Source organism: Microtus oregoni, unplaced genomic scaffold (assembly GCF_018167655.1).
Source record: "Microtus oregoni isolate MIOR12 unplaced genomic scaffold, Mior012 000015F_ref0000493, whole genome shotgun sequence".
Lineage (NCBI taxonomy): Eukaryota > Metazoa > Chordata > Mammalia > Rodentia > Cricetidae > Microtus > Microtus oregoni.
The window spans coordinates 12,387,038-12,402,416 of record NW_024543074.1 but is presented as its reverse complement, the minus strand read 5'-3'; the positions used below and the strand labels follow the sequence as shown (position 1 = coordinate 12,402,416).

Here is a 15,379-nt window from a genome sequence, read left to right as displayed (position 1 = left end):
TGCCTAAGGCACCTGATTGGTCTAATAAAAAGCTGACCAGCCAATAGCATAGTTGAGGTATAGGTGAGACTTTCAGACAGAGAGAATAAGTAGGAGGAGAAATTTAGGCTTGAGGAAAAAAGAAGAGGAGATGACAGGGGCCAGCAAGCAAGACAGAGGAAGCAGGAGAATAGGACATACAGAATGAAAGGTAGTAAGTCCCTAGGTAAAACAGATGAATAAAAATAGTTTAAATTAACTTTAAAAAATATGTTTAAAAAGATAGTGGGACAAGCCTAAGCTAAGGCTGAGCACTTATAATCAATAATAGGTTTCTTTATTTGGGGAGCTGGTTGACAGAGCAAAGAAAATTCCAGCTACATAGCACTTCTTTACAGTAGTAATCAGAGGTAAGATGAGCAGTTACTGCACCTTCCTGCAGTTGTTTCGGAGAATGGTTTTTGGCATTACTAGTCAGGAGCATTCGCCGTAACAGCGCATCAGTCCCTGTGATTTCTTCTTCACAGATCCAGTCATCCACAATACACAAATGTGGGTAATTGGTTGCTAGAAGACGCAGTAAAGCTGAGTGCAGCCCTTTCAAAACAAAAACAAAAAACAAAACAAAATAAAACAGTAAGTTAACTGGACTCTTAGTCTCTCTCACAGAATCCTCCCCACCCTATATGTTCAGCAGTCCACAGCCATAAGGAAGAGAAGTGTCGCTAACAATGTTTCTCACAGCACTCTTTGAGCTCTCTAGCATCAGAACTTAAGAAACCTTCTGCATATGCAGAGTGAAGACACCATGCTAGGAACTAGGGCAGAAACAGTAGTCCAGAGCACTTCTGCAGGTACATACCAAGTTTCAGGAAATTCTAGGTAGGCTTGGAGCTGGAATCATAGCTGTTCAGAAGTAGAGGCAATAAGAGCCTAAATTCAAGGTCTTGCCTCAGATACACACTGAGTCCAAGGCCAGCCTGGCAACTTAGTGAGACATTACCTCAAAACAAAGACTGAAGTGCAGAAAAATGACAGAGGACCTGCCTCACTTGTGTGAGGGTCTGAGTTCAATGCTAATAGCTGAAAAGATTTCTTTTTTTAATTTAAGAAAACAAATCTGTGTAGCATTTTAAATAAAAGTCCCAAGAAAACTAAATCACAGTAAGTTCAGGGTGACCCTGGCAGCAAACCTTCCCAGCTTTCTTTACCTTACCCCACTGTGTGACTCTCATCAGGAAAGCTGTTTCACATAGCTTGTTTCAGGAGTTCAGAAGAGAAAAAAACAAAAAGCTTCTCAAGGGCTAAGATGATCATGTGCCACCATGGCTGACCTCAGGACTCTACACTCAAAAAGGCATTGTAACAACCCCAGTGCGCTGAACTTGAAATCTCTAAACACATGGACAAATAAAACTACTCCCAACAGTCAGAGACATGCAAACCCATCTACATATTATACTCTTTTCAGTAAAACATGTTAATTGGCCAGTGCTGCCAAATACTGTCCCAACTTCTTAGAAACAGACTATGTAAAGCTATAATAAACGCAGCCATCTGGCTAACCATGTTCAACAAAGGCTCATGTTCCTCTTCCAAACCAACCACAACAATAAAAGAGAAGAAAAATCATAACTTCAAAGACAGAGGAAAACCACACTGAAACATGAAATGTGGTTTATTACAAAAAAATCAACTTTCTAAAATTATTACACATCTATTTAATAATATTTACAATTGAACTATTAAATCCATATTAATGTTTCATAGACTATTATGGAGCAGTTTCAAAAAATAAAGTAAATCTACATGAGCTGATATGATACTTATCCAAGACTCCAAGAAAAATGACCTCAGAAGAGGCAGAGGGTTGAAGATATAGTTCAGTGATAGAGTACTAGCTTAATGTAAGGCCCTCAGTGCAAATTTCAAGTAATGAAAAAAGAAACATGAAAAAAGGAAGCAGTATATAATATCATTCATATTTTAATACATTATTATGTGAATATCTATTAGATTCAATCACATGAAATTGATGTTCTCTATGTCAAAGACAGCCTGCACCTTTAAGATAGTTGGATTAATGAGTTCTTAGATTTATAGTGTCGTGGAAGTGATATACACATGGTAAAGACTATACTCTGAAATCATTACAAGGTAGCAATATGAGACAAACTCTCAGGCTACAGCCAGGCAGCAGCAGCAGGTAGCTCAGTTAGCCTTACAATCATGGGGGAAAACAGGCGCTACTCCAAGGTGCACTGGACTGCTGAGCCTCAGTGCCCTGTAGCTTAAAGGGAGCACATGTTTCATTGTTTTTGAAAAAGGATCTCACTGTGTAGCTTGGGCTATTCTGGAACTCCCCCTGTAGACCAGGATGACCTCGAACTTACAGAGCTCTCACAGCCTGAGCCTCCGGAGTGCTATGATTAGAGGTTGAGCCAATACACCTGGCCACAAATGCATCTTAGATTTGACATAATTACAGCTTACAACAGGGTTCTATCCAAATAACCTCATCATAAGATGAAGGAAATTAAAAGTAGTGGGCACCCATACATTGCAAGTGTGTACCCCAATGCCCAAATATCAGCAATCGTATCTGGGTCACCCTGTAAGGAAACAGTTGCAGTTCTATAGGGGAGAGGCGATCTGTAGGGGTAAAGTAATGGATTTAGTAAGAGAAGCAGAAATCATTTTCATTTAATTGTTTGTTTGATTGTTTTGGATTTTTTGATACAGGGTCTCTCTGTAGCTTTTGGTTCCTGTCCTGGAACTAGCTCTTGTAGACCAGGCTGGTCTCGAACTCACAGAGATCCGCCTGCCTCTGCCTCCTGAGTGCTGGGATTAAAGGAGTGCACCACCACTGCCCGGCAAATTGTTTACATTTTTAACACTGACTACAACTTATTATATATCTCTATATATTGTATATTATATATACAACAAACTTTAGCAAAGAAAAATAAATAAAACAAATACCTCCCAACTCCTGCTGCAGTCCTTGAGCCTGTCGAATAAGGAACTTGATAGGAATCTGGTCCATTAAAGAAGAAGAATATGATTTGGGTTTCCTTTGCATGGAAGCTGCCAGTAAAAGACAAAAAGTATGAAGTAAGAGAGTATCAAAAAAAAAACAAACCCTTAACTTTCAAAACAAACAGGAACAAGACAATTTGAAATTACTTTTAATTAACTTAATATATGAATGTTTTAAAGATGAAAACAGCTATGAAAATAGTGGCTATAAGGGAAAACCAAGGGCAAGATTTAGAAAGTACCCTGAATTGAAACGTACTGCACTGAAAGAACGCAGCCAACACTTCCCCACGTCCATTAGGAAAGCCCAAAGCAGTAATGAGCACAGACTTAGAGCATGATGATTCCAATACGAATTATGAAATACCAGGCGGGTGAGAAAAAAGGCTCAGGAGTTAAGAGCACTGGCTGTTCTTCCAGAGGATCCGGGTCCAATTCCCAGCACCCACATGGCATCTCACCAACTGTCTGTAACTCCAGCTCCAGTGGATTTAACACTCCCCACACAGACACACATGCAGGCAAAACACCAAGGCACATAAAATAAAAATAAATCATGAAAAAATATAAATAAATCAATACATGAAACACCAGCATTCCAGGCACACGTCTGTAATCCTAGCACATGGGAGGTGGAGGCAGGATCACAAGTTCAAGGCATCTTCAGCTAAATAGTAAATTTATAGCCAGCCTGGGCTACCTAAGACACTATCTTTAAAAAACAAAAAGAGCTTTGAATACATTATTTATGATACCTGGTAACTATCTATATAAAGGATGTTAAGCAATGTGAATTTGACTTCCTTCTTGCCTATATCCTACCCCGTGTTAGCAACATCTACTCTTTTTATTTTTAACAAGTCCAACTTAATTCCTTTGTATGCTATTCCATTTTAAAGCCTATTTCACCCATGGTCACTATGGTCTGACTTTCCTGCCTCTAAGTTTTCATCTCCTTAATACACCCTTCATCCTGCAGCCACAGCCCTCTTCTGTAAACACCGTTCACCAAAGCCTGTACCTCTAACTCCACTCTCAAACCTTTGTGGAGTGCTGTAGGCACATACAGTCACGGACTCTGCCAGCAATCGCTGCCTCACCTCTAGCTCATTCTTCTGTATTCGAATCTAAGTATTTTGCAGTAAACCATGTGAATATATGAAATTTTCAGGTTACCTATACTGTACAAAAGGATATTCAAATATCCAATATAATTATTTATTCTTTTTCAAATGGCAAGATGTAAATCCTTTCTCTCTCTCTCTCTCTCTCTTTTTTTTTTTTTTTTTTTTTTTTTTTTTTGGTTTTTCGAGACAGGGTTTCTCTGTAGCTTTGGAGCCTGTCCTGGAACTAGTTCTATAGACCAGGCTGGTCTCGAACTCACAAAGATCCGCCTACCTCTGCCTCCCAAGTGCTGGGATTAAAGGCGTGCACCACCATCACCCGGCTGTAAATCCTTTTTTTAAAAAAAAGAATAAGATGTGGATCAGTGTTATTGGGGCTGCAAAATGACTCTATTGGTAAGGACACTTGCCATCAACCCTGAAGAAATAAACCCACTCCTAGTACCCACATGAGGGAAAAATAAAACTAACTCTTACGTTGTCCTATTGAGTCCCTATCTACACTGTGTCACGGAACAGATGAATACAAACCAGTGTAAGATAAATAATGAAATAATCGCCGGGCGGTGGTGGCGCATGCCTTTAATCCCAGCACTCTGGAGGCAGAGGCAGGCGGATCTCTGTGAGTTCGAGACCAGCCTGGTCTACAAGAGCTAGTTCCAGGACAGGCTCCGAAACCACAGAGAAACCCTGTCTCGAAAAACCAAAAATAAAAATAAAAAAAAAAAAAGAAATGAAATAATTGTCTGTTTAGAACAAATACCTCTTAATACAATTACCCACATAAGTTAGTAAATTTTCACCCTAGTTTGCTAAAAATCTTTTACAAACTAAGTAAAAATTTATCAGAAAACAGCTCAAATAACAGTTATAGGTTCCAGTATCCTGGTTCCAACACTCAGCTTCCCAGTGCCTCCCACAGACTCAGCAGCCTGTCTCAGCACCACTGTGAAGGGTACATGAGTACAAGGATGTCAACTGCCTGCCTCACAACAAGGACTCAAATGTTAATTTGTTTATCAAGATCTAAGGCTAGCGCTAAAGGTCTTCGCCTCAAGGCTTTTGTGGGGCATGTGGTGCCCATCTGCTGAGGTATCTTGCTCCTCCACCTCCACCTTTTTGCCCTTTGAAACAGAGTCTCTCTGTGGTTCAGAATGGTCTAAAATATGCTTTGGTTTTCTTGTTTCAAGCTCTCATGTGGTTTAGCATGCACAAGTCCTTGGCCTCAAACTCAAAACCTCCTAAAAAAACTTTATACTTAAAAAAGATTGGGGGTGGGAGGATAACTCAGTGATTAAGAACACTTGCTCTTCCTGAGGACCTGGGTTTGGTTCCTGGCAACCACATGGTAGCTCTCACTCCAGTTCCAGGAGATCTGATGTCCTTTTCTGATCTCTTCAGGCACCAGACATGTATGCAGTATACACACATACATGCAGGCAAAACACTCAAACACATAAAATAAAACAATAAATATTTTTACATTATTTTTTTAAAAGATGAAAATTTTTTACTTAAGTCTTCAAGATCAACTTAACGTGAAATATCAGTGTCGAAGTTTCTTGAGAGCTAGGGACTTGTTAGGATAATTGCTAGGCTTTAGAAGGCTCTGGGGTTGCCTGGTAAGACGGCTCAGTGTGCTCAAGGCCTTGAGTGCAATCCCCAGAACCCATGTTAGAAACCAGCAGTGACTCATGTCTGAGTCCCAGCGCTCTAGCAGGAGATGCAAGTAGAAAACAGGGCAACCAGTCAGAAGTTCAAGACACGGCCTCGATCACAAGATGGAAGGAGAGAAACAACTCTTGAAAAGTTGTCCTCTGACCTCCAACCGTATTCAAACCATTCAAGCTTGTGATGTACACAAAGCTTGGTTGAGAGAATACTTGCTTAGCATGCACAATCCCTGGGTTTGAGTCATGACTGTGGCACAGCAGCAAACACATGGACTCACAGCATTTGCAAGGTAGAGGCAAGAGAACCAGAAGTTCAAGGCCATCCACTGCAGCACAGTGAGTTTGAGACCAGCTGAAACACATGAGATCCGGTCTCAAAAGACTAAAGATGGTTCAGCAGATAAAGTGGCTGCCACACAAGCCTGACAACCTAAGGTCAATTTGAAAACCTGCATAAAGGTAAAAGAGGAAAATCAAATCCACAAAGCTTTTCTCCGACAGCTCCCCCATACTATGATATGTGTATGCCAATACACACATAACACATACCCGCACAGTAATTTAAAAAAAAAAGAGGAAGATAAATTAGTGGATAAAGAGCTCCCTGTGAAGGTATGTGTACCTGAACTTAGATGCTACTCAGAACTCCAATAGAATCAGGTTTGGTGGAGAAGCCTATATTGCAAAGCCAGGAGGCACAAGACAGGAGGACCCAGAAGATAGAGCAAGGCTCTTGGCATCAACTGCTCACTTCTAGACACTTGCAAACATGCACAAATATACATATGCTCTACGTAAACTCATGCAAGCAAACACACAGAACATAAATGAAATCAATAATAAAATATATTAAAATTTTAACATTACAAAGGCATCATATATACAAAAAGAAAAGATTTTCTAGCAAAATTCTAAGAGTGGTTTTACCTCTAAACAATAAAAATATAGTTTCAGGTTTTTTTTCTCATTAAATTAAAATTTTAAAATTTGTAAAATTTTACTATTTATAAATTTTATCTGGTCTCAATACGTATCCTTGGTTGATCTGGACTTGCTATGTAAACCAGGCTAGCCTTGAATTCAGAGATCTACCTGTCTCTGCCTCCTGGGATTAGAGGTATCTGTTGCCAAGAAGCCCAGCAGTTCTGTTGTTTTTCGGTGGTTATTGCTGTTCTTTAAGAAAAAAAAGTGATCAAACATAGATACGAGTACTGCTCACCCTCTGAGTGCTAGTGCTACAGACATGCACACCACACCCAGCAACATTACATAAGTAATCAAATAAGTTGAAGATACTATTGCTCTACAGACATGTAACCATTAGCACATTTCTTTTGTGAATGCTTGGTTTAACTCTAGGGTTGACAGCTGTAAAACTTCCAATTTCCTAGCTGGACACGGTGGTTCCTATGTACCAGACAATGAACAATGAGTCTTGTTCTGCTGGTGACCATGAGGAAATTTTACATACAGTGGAAGGACAGAGTAGAAAAAGGCAAGAATTCCTCTTCAGATGGCATGAAGCTGGAGGGTGAGTTAAACAAGCCAATCTTGTAGCTACCGAGGAGTGAGACTGCAGCCAGGCACGGTGGTTCACACTTGTAATTCAAGACTCACTAGGGAAGTGCAGGCAAGAGGGTCAGGAGTTCAGGCAAAACTCAGTTACACAGAGAGTTCAAGCCCAGCCAGGTCTCTAAGAGACTCTGTCTCAAAAACAAAAAGCTAAATAATATATTTGAGACAGGCGGCGGTGGTGGTGCACGCCTTTAATCCCAGCACTCAAGAGGCAGAGGCAGGCGGATCTCTGTGAGTTCGAGGCCAGCCTGGTCTAAAGAGTGAGTTCTAGGACAGCTAGGGCTACACAGAGAAACCGTATCTTAAACAAACAAACAAAAAAATTATGTATCTGATGTTTTTCTTACTAGGTAAAGCAGTCTGTTTTGAGATAATTTTGATACAACTATACAGCACTATGCCCAATTTATAAAGTACTATGCACAGTGTTTTAAAAACAAACACTTGAAATATGCAAGGAATATTCACATTGTAACTAAGTAATAAGTACAAAGGAAATGATCCTCTCTTACTACACATCTTCTTTTGGATGATCCTATAAATGTGTACAATTTCTATCTTCTGTCTAAAAGATTTTTTTTTATTTTTTTATTTATTTATTTATTAATTATGTATACAATGTTCTGTCTGTGTGTATGCCCAAAGGCCAGAAGAAGGCACCAGACCCCATTACAGATGGTTGTGAGCCACCATGTGGTTGCTGGGAATTGAACTCAGGACCTTTGGAAGAGCAGGCAATGCTCTTAACCTCTGAGCCATCTCTCCAGCCCCTGTCTAAAAGATTTTTAAATGAACATTTAACTAGAATTCATATATATATATATATATCTATGTACATTAATATACTCATGTGTGTAAGTATTTTTGAACAAACAATAAATACATGAATGTGTGTTTTAACAGCTATAACACTCCAATATGGGATTCCACCTAGATTCTACCTCTGAACTTCTATACCCACGGGGTGGTTGCTAATGTTTATTATAAGGATTAAACCAAAGGACAATTAGCAAAGTGCTGAAATTACAACACAATTCATAGGCAGGAATATATTTGAGGCAAATACTCTCTTGCCTCCAGACAAAAACTCTCTTAACACTGTGACATGTTCTAAAGTTCTTCACACCCCTGGAAGACAAGAAACTAGACCAGAGAAAAGCCCCTAACCGGGGAAAGCTTTGTGAGGGACAGCATCTTCTCACCCACCTCTTTCCATCATCGGAGGACATACTCCAGAGACTGACTGGCTCCAACAGCCCCTCTCGGCACGACATCACTCTCAACAAGTAGTGACACGTACCCTTGTCATCTCAGAAAGTTAGGGCTAGACAGACAGCTCAGTGGCTGAAAGCACAGGCACCCACATCAGGTTACTCATAAACTGCCTGTACTCTTAACTCCAGAGATCATGGGTACCCACACATATGGTGGACTAACACACACACACAAAATAAAAATTTTTTATAAACCTTTCCTGACCTTATTTCCCATCACAGTTACCATATTGCTTCTCTCTTTTCCCTTAACAATTCCCCAAAGTGCATTCTCTACTCACGGTCTATAATACTGGGTCCTCTAGCCCTCTTCTGAATTCATTACAATTAGGTTTTCTTTCCCTTTATCTCCTCTTTTATTTATTTATTTATTTATTTTTGTTTTGTTTTTGTTTTTCAAGACTAAGTTTCTCTGTGTAGCCCTGGCTGTTCCTGAACTCACTCTGTAGTCCAGGCCGGTCTCACACTCAACAGAGATCCACCTTCCTCTACCCCCTGAGTGCTGGGATTAAAGGCATGCACCACCATGCCTGGCCTTATAATTAGGTCCTCATCCTACCATTCTACAGGCAAAGTGATCTCTACCATGCTATGTGCAGACATCAGCTGAACCCCAGTCCTCATCTTCCTCCCTCATTCAAGCTCACTGACAGCGCTCAGACAGCACTCATCACTAACTCCTAGCCTCCTTTCGGCATCTAGGACACCATATTGTCCTGGATTTCCTCTACACTCCACTGCTGAGAACCTATCATAATATCATAATTTTAAATACCATATAGATGCAAAAGACATTCAGTCCTGTATCTACTAGGACACAGCTACCTACTCACTGTCCTCACTTCAAAGAACAGACATCTCTATGTATCTAAAGCTGAGCTCCTGATCCCCGCAAACCTAACCTAGGTCCTACAGGTTCTTCCATTTCAAATGACATTTCTACCCCTTATGCCATGGCCCAAAGTCTCTAACCTGACCTTCCTCTCTCAAATAAGATTCATTAAAATCAAAAATAATGCAGCATCTTAGTCCCACAATATGATACCAACGGTCTGAAATCTAGGCTAAAAGAACTTCCTAGCATCTCTTTACTACCTACTCATTAGATTTCCCTGGGCTATCAGACTGACTGTGAGCAAACTACCGGAACCACTCAGCTCTGCTGGACTTACCTAAAGTCTTTGTGTTTGCCAGGAGCGCTTCCTCATAAGAAAGGATGTAATAGAGCACCAAAAGCTGCGCTGTGATACTGAAGCGCTGATTAAGGCGGGAGCTGTCACCCTGAGGGGATACAAAACTTTAACATAGTAAACCGCAAGCTGCTTTCTTTTTCAAAACAGATAGATTATCCAGTGCTGCTGCACCAAGCATAGCTGGACTGGGAGAGGACTGCTGGGTTAGCAGCAAACTCAAACAACTTTCTGCTTCACTGAAAGGAAGGTTGAGACCACAAAAGGAAACATCCTTTCTTGGTCTTTTAAGACAGGGGAAAGCCGGGCGATGGTGGTGCAGGCCTTTAATCCCAGCACTCGGGAGGCAGAGGCAGGCGGATCTCTGTGAGTTCGAGACCAGCCTGGTCTACAGAGCTAGTTCCAGGACAGGCTCCAAAGCCACAGAGAAACCCTGTCTCGAAAAACCAAAAAAAGAAAAAAAAAAAAAAAGACAGGGGAAATGTCACAAGGCTTCAGCTACTGCTTCTCCACAGTACTCCCACCAGGCTGCTTCTCAGAGACTTGAAGGAATGGAAGCACTATATAAAATTACCATAAAGAAAACAATTCATAAAATAGATACTGTATATTTAACTGTGTCTGTGAAAAACTGCAACTTTTTCCTGGCAAAATAAGGAAAAAGATTTTCACCCAGCTGTCCACAACTGAATCCAAATGTATCTTTGATTCCCAGGAAGCTAAACAACACCATGTTGGAGATGTTGAAATGCCCACAGCCCTTTAGCAGTACATAATTTTCAAGGTACCCATTATACTTTAACAAGAGGCTTCAGCACAACTCCTTTGAGCTGTGCACGGTGGAGTAAGCCTGTTATTCCAGTATTCCAGAAACTGAGGAAGCAAGATTATGAGTTTGAGACCACCCAGACTACAAAGTGAGACACTTTCTCAAAAACTATTCATTCAGAAATACATACAAAAGAGGAATAAATAATTTTTAAAATGATATATAAAAAAGAACTCTTCAATAAGTGCTATTTGACAAACTACTGGTAATTAACACTACTATATGTTTTCTTATTAGTAAACTAATAAAATTTAACCACATTTGTGTGTGCATAGTATGTACGAGTTTGCAACTGTGTGTGCAAGGGTTCATACTTATGCATTAATCTGATTTTGAAATCAGAATCACCTATAAGACCTCTAAGAACAAAAAAATAAGGACTAAGCCAGAGATGTAACAGATGTAACAGAAATATTATTTTATTTACCCCAATGACTTCCTGGAAAATGTTAAGTATCTCCTGTTCTGTGACTGGCTGATTTGTGGCTTCAGGATTTGATTTAGATGCTGGAGTAAGTATAGAGTTTATGTACACATCAATCAGAGGAAGTAGCTGAGGGTGGAGTGGAGTGGAGGTTTCACACAGCTGTCTGTAAATCCAGTCCTAGAAGAAAACAGCATTGAATCAAGGCAAAGAAAAAAGAAAAAAGATAAAAACTATAGAACTATGTAAAGCTTGAAACTGTTTTCAGATCAGTGGACTCACCATTAGTTTGGGGAGCTAAAATATACTATCTCTTTTATAATTGCCTTAAAGGTCCTTATCACTGAATCGAAAAGACAGTGAAAGACACACGGAAGACAGTGAGAAGCCTGGCTCCGGGTGTACGGAGTTTTTGAACAGTCCCTACTCTGTACATTTAGAGATCTGTATGTGTCATGGAAGACTTCCCATCAGAAAAAGATTGTGGCAGGGGATTATTTCCTCTGAGAAACACCCTGATTAAGAAAGAAACTTAGGAGCTGGAAAGATGGCTCAGAGGTTAAGAGCACTGGCTGCTCTTCCAGAGGTCATGAGTTCAATTCCCAGCAACCACATGGTGGCTCACAACCATCTACAGTGCCCTCTTCCTGGTGTTCAGGCAAACATGCAGACAGAGCACTCTATATATAATAAATAAAATAAATCTTAAAAAAAGAAGTAACTTAGGTGAGGTGGTTGAGGTGGTGCACACCTTTAATTCCAGCATTAAGGAGGGAGAGGCAGGAGGATGTCTGTGAGTTCAAGGCCAGCCTGGTCTACAGAGCAAGTACCAGGACAGGCTCCAAAGCTACACAGAGGAAACTTGTCTTGAAAAAAAGAAAGAAAGAGAGAGGAAAAAAATAATACTGTACATTTTGTAAATAGGTTATGATATTGTTTTAAAATCTAAAATCTGGTTCTTAATAATAATAAACTACATTATTAACTTAATACTGATAATTAATTAATTAACTACATAAATAAACTAGCAATTTATCTAACTACCAAATATTGTATATATATAAACCACAGGAAAGGACTGAAAATTTAAAGGTAAAGTCCTACTTTTATTGACACTTTGTGCTTGGTAAACGACCGACTCCTGAGAAGCTGGTAAATACAATGAATGGGCAGAAACCCAGTAATGTTAGCACTCAGGTTGCTGGTGACAGGGACTCGAACTGCATGAGCTGTGACAACCTAAAAGGGAAAAACAGCATTAAGATAATAAAATAGTAACATATAAAATAACAAACTCAAAATTAGTTTGAGAAAAGGTATAGTGTACAGACTATCATCCATAAGGATGAATGATGAGAATCAACTGGTATAAGTTTTAATTTTTTTGTTTTATTTTAAGACAGGATCTCATGGAGATCAGTCTGGCCCTAACTCTCTATATCCTAAGGATGGTGACCCTGAACTCTTAATCCTCTTCTTTGTCCTGAGTGCTAGATTACAGGCATGTATCCGAACGTTTTCATGGTTTTCAAGTGACAAAAAAGTAATTAGGTGTGGACATTCATCCGCAATCTCAGCCACAAGAAAGGCTGAAGCATAAGGTTCACAAGTTCAAGGCCATCTTGAACAACTTACTGAGATTTTATCTCACTAAGGCTAGGAACACACCTCAGTGTTATGATGTTTGTCTAGCACATGCAAATTCCTGAGTACAATCCCCAGTACAATCCTAAGTACAAATCTCTAATTTTCTATTTATTTTTACACAAACTCATCTAAAGGGCTTGAGGAGTAACTCAGTGGTACAGCAGTAGCATAGCATACAAAGGCCAATGGTTCCATTTCCAACACTACCAAAAAACTGCAATAAAAAGAAATAAGTACACAAATGCACATGTGATAATATTAAAAACATAGCTTAGTAGCTGGGCTAATTTACTCTACAGAAGCCCCTTTACCTTTCACATCTACTTTTGACATGATAAAATACAAGACTACCATGTTACTTCTCTTTGAAGGGTTGCTGGGAGGGCTAATTTCTTTTCTAGTAGTATTTAGCTGAGCTGGACCTGCTGGCACACTCCTGAAATCTCAGCACTCAGAAGGCTGGGCAGGAGGACTGCAGAAAGCTCAGAGTTTACAACAAGCTTAGCCTATATAATAAGCTCCAGTCCAGCCAGGACTTTAGAGTGAGAGTCTGGAGGAGTGAGGAGAAAATTATATAATTTCCTCCTGAGACATATATATATGAATGAATTGACAAATGAATGTGAAAACTAATTTTTACTTTTAGAAGTAACTTACTGAAAAGAAAATTATTCCTGGATTTACCCACAGACAAGGGTGATAAAGCCAAATAAATATAAATAAAAGACTAAGGAACCAAAGTAAAGACTTAAGCTGTTTTCTCAGAGAAATCCAAATGGTTAGCCCACATAAATACATCATCAATATCTACAACCACACCCTTAAGTAACCATTTAAAGTTTTCAAGAATATATAAACTCAACATACACTGTTTGTAGTGGTATTTTGTTTGTGTTTTAACAAATAAAGTTTGCCTAAACATCAGAGTTCAGAGCTAAGCCACTAGGGGCCAGGCGGTGGTGGCCCACACCTTTAATCACAGTATTTGGGAGTCCCAAGCCTTTAATCCCAGCACTAGGGAGGTGGAGATGGGAAGGGATATGGCTGGGCAGAGAGAGGAATATAAGGCAGGAGGAGACAAGAGCTCAGTGCAGTCTGAGGAGGCAGTCTGAGAACGGGATCACCCCTTTGGTCTGAGGATTCAGTAGAGGTAAAAGGTCTCTAGTGGCTGCTGCACTGCTTCTCTGATCTCTCAGCTTTCACCCCTTGATATCTGACTCCAGGTTTTATTTAGTAAGAGCAACTAGAACTCATGCTACAACTGTTTTATAATGAGTTACATTAAGTGAATTATTCACAGAGAGTTTAAAGATGAAATAAACTATCATTAAAAATTGAAGATGGCAAAAAAAAAAAGCCCACTTTATTCTTCTAGTTTAGTCAGTAGCTAACAAAAGCAAGTACCTGCTCAGTAAAGATCTCCTGTGTGAAGATGGTCTTCATCCTGCTCAAGGAGCTGGGCTTAATCACAATCTACAATAGTAAAAAGAATTCCAACAGCATGGAAAACTGTGTGAAATACATTTACTCTCATGAATTTATTATCCAAAACGGGTATGATGTACAATATTAATGTTCAAAAGTTAAACTTTTCTTTCACAAGTGGCTTCTCAAGCCTGACATAAGAGATGTACTCGTATGTATGCCTGTAGTCTCAGGCACCTGGGAGGATGAGGCAGGAAGAACTAGAACCCAGGAGATCAGAAGCAACCTGGGCAATACAGAGAATGTCTGTCAAAAATAAAGATAAAACATATTTTTAAATTACTTAATAAATAGTACTAACTATTGGCACTAGCCAATAGCTACTACCACTAACTACCAGGGAAGAGAAGAGGTTTATCCAAGAAATGGAGACAAGAAACATACATATTTCACATACATATACACTTCGTTATACACGTGACACTACACACCATGTACTTCAAATGGACTAACATTTAAAATCAATGCAGAACTGAAGTATATATAACTCAGTGGAAGGGTGCTTGCCTAGTATAAGTGAAGTCCTGTGTTTGTTCACTAGAACTGAGAAAAAAGATCTAAATGCAGAGCATAAAACCACAGTAAACTAGAAGAAAGTCTAGTAAGCTGAGTGTGGCGACTCACACCTATAAACCAGCACCTCAGTGGAAAAGGAGGGGAATCACATGACAGGTTGAGCCAGTCTAAGCTACAAAGCAAGTCCTTCTCTCAAAAAAAAACAAAAAGAATGAAAGAACTAGCTTTACTAATAATCAACAAAATATAAAACAAGTGGGACCATTCTTCACCAATCAAATTTGCAGGCCAGACATAGTGATGCACGCCGTTAATCCCAGCACTCAGGAGGCAGAAGCAGGCCAATCTCTATAGGTTTGAGGTCAGCAAGGTCTATATACCAAGTTCCAGGACAATCCGGGTTATATAGAGAGACCTCATCTCAATAAATAAATATATAAATAAATTTAAAAGAAAAAGATAAAAAGAACGGGGTTGTCTAGGCATGGTAAGATATCAGGAAATCAAGGGCTCTCATGCATCAATGTGAACAATGATACTGGAAAAATCTATATGAAAAATAACCCGACAGTATTTAGCAGACTCACATTTTTATTTAGTAACTGTTTGCCACAGTTTTATCTT

At 39.5% G+C, this 15,379-nt stretch overlaps 1 protein-coding gene across 1 annotated transcript in view; it reads right to left on the bottom strand.

The window, feature by feature from the left end:
• Ints2 (integrator complex subunit 2) overlaps nucleotides 1-15,379 on the bottom strand; it is a 54,470-nt gene that overhangs the window by 21,746 nt on the left and 17,345 nt on the right. Inside the window, exons 12-17 of the mRNA XM_041665552.1 lie at nucleotides 14,159-14,227; nucleotides 12,212-12,346; nucleotides 11,111-11,287; nucleotides 9,837-9,945; nucleotides 2,962-3,066; nucleotides 412-576 (exon numbers count right to left, since the gene is read on the bottom strand). Of these exons, the coding sequence (XP_041521486.1) occupies nucleotides 412-576; nucleotides 2,962-3,066; nucleotides 9,837-9,945; nucleotides 11,111-11,287; nucleotides 12,212-12,346; nucleotides 14,159-14,227 (760 nt within the window). The remainder of the gene's footprint in view (nucleotides 1-411; nucleotides 577-2,961; nucleotides 3,067-9,836; nucleotides 9,946-11,110; nucleotides 11,288-12,211; nucleotides 12,347-14,158; nucleotides 14,228-15,379) is intronic.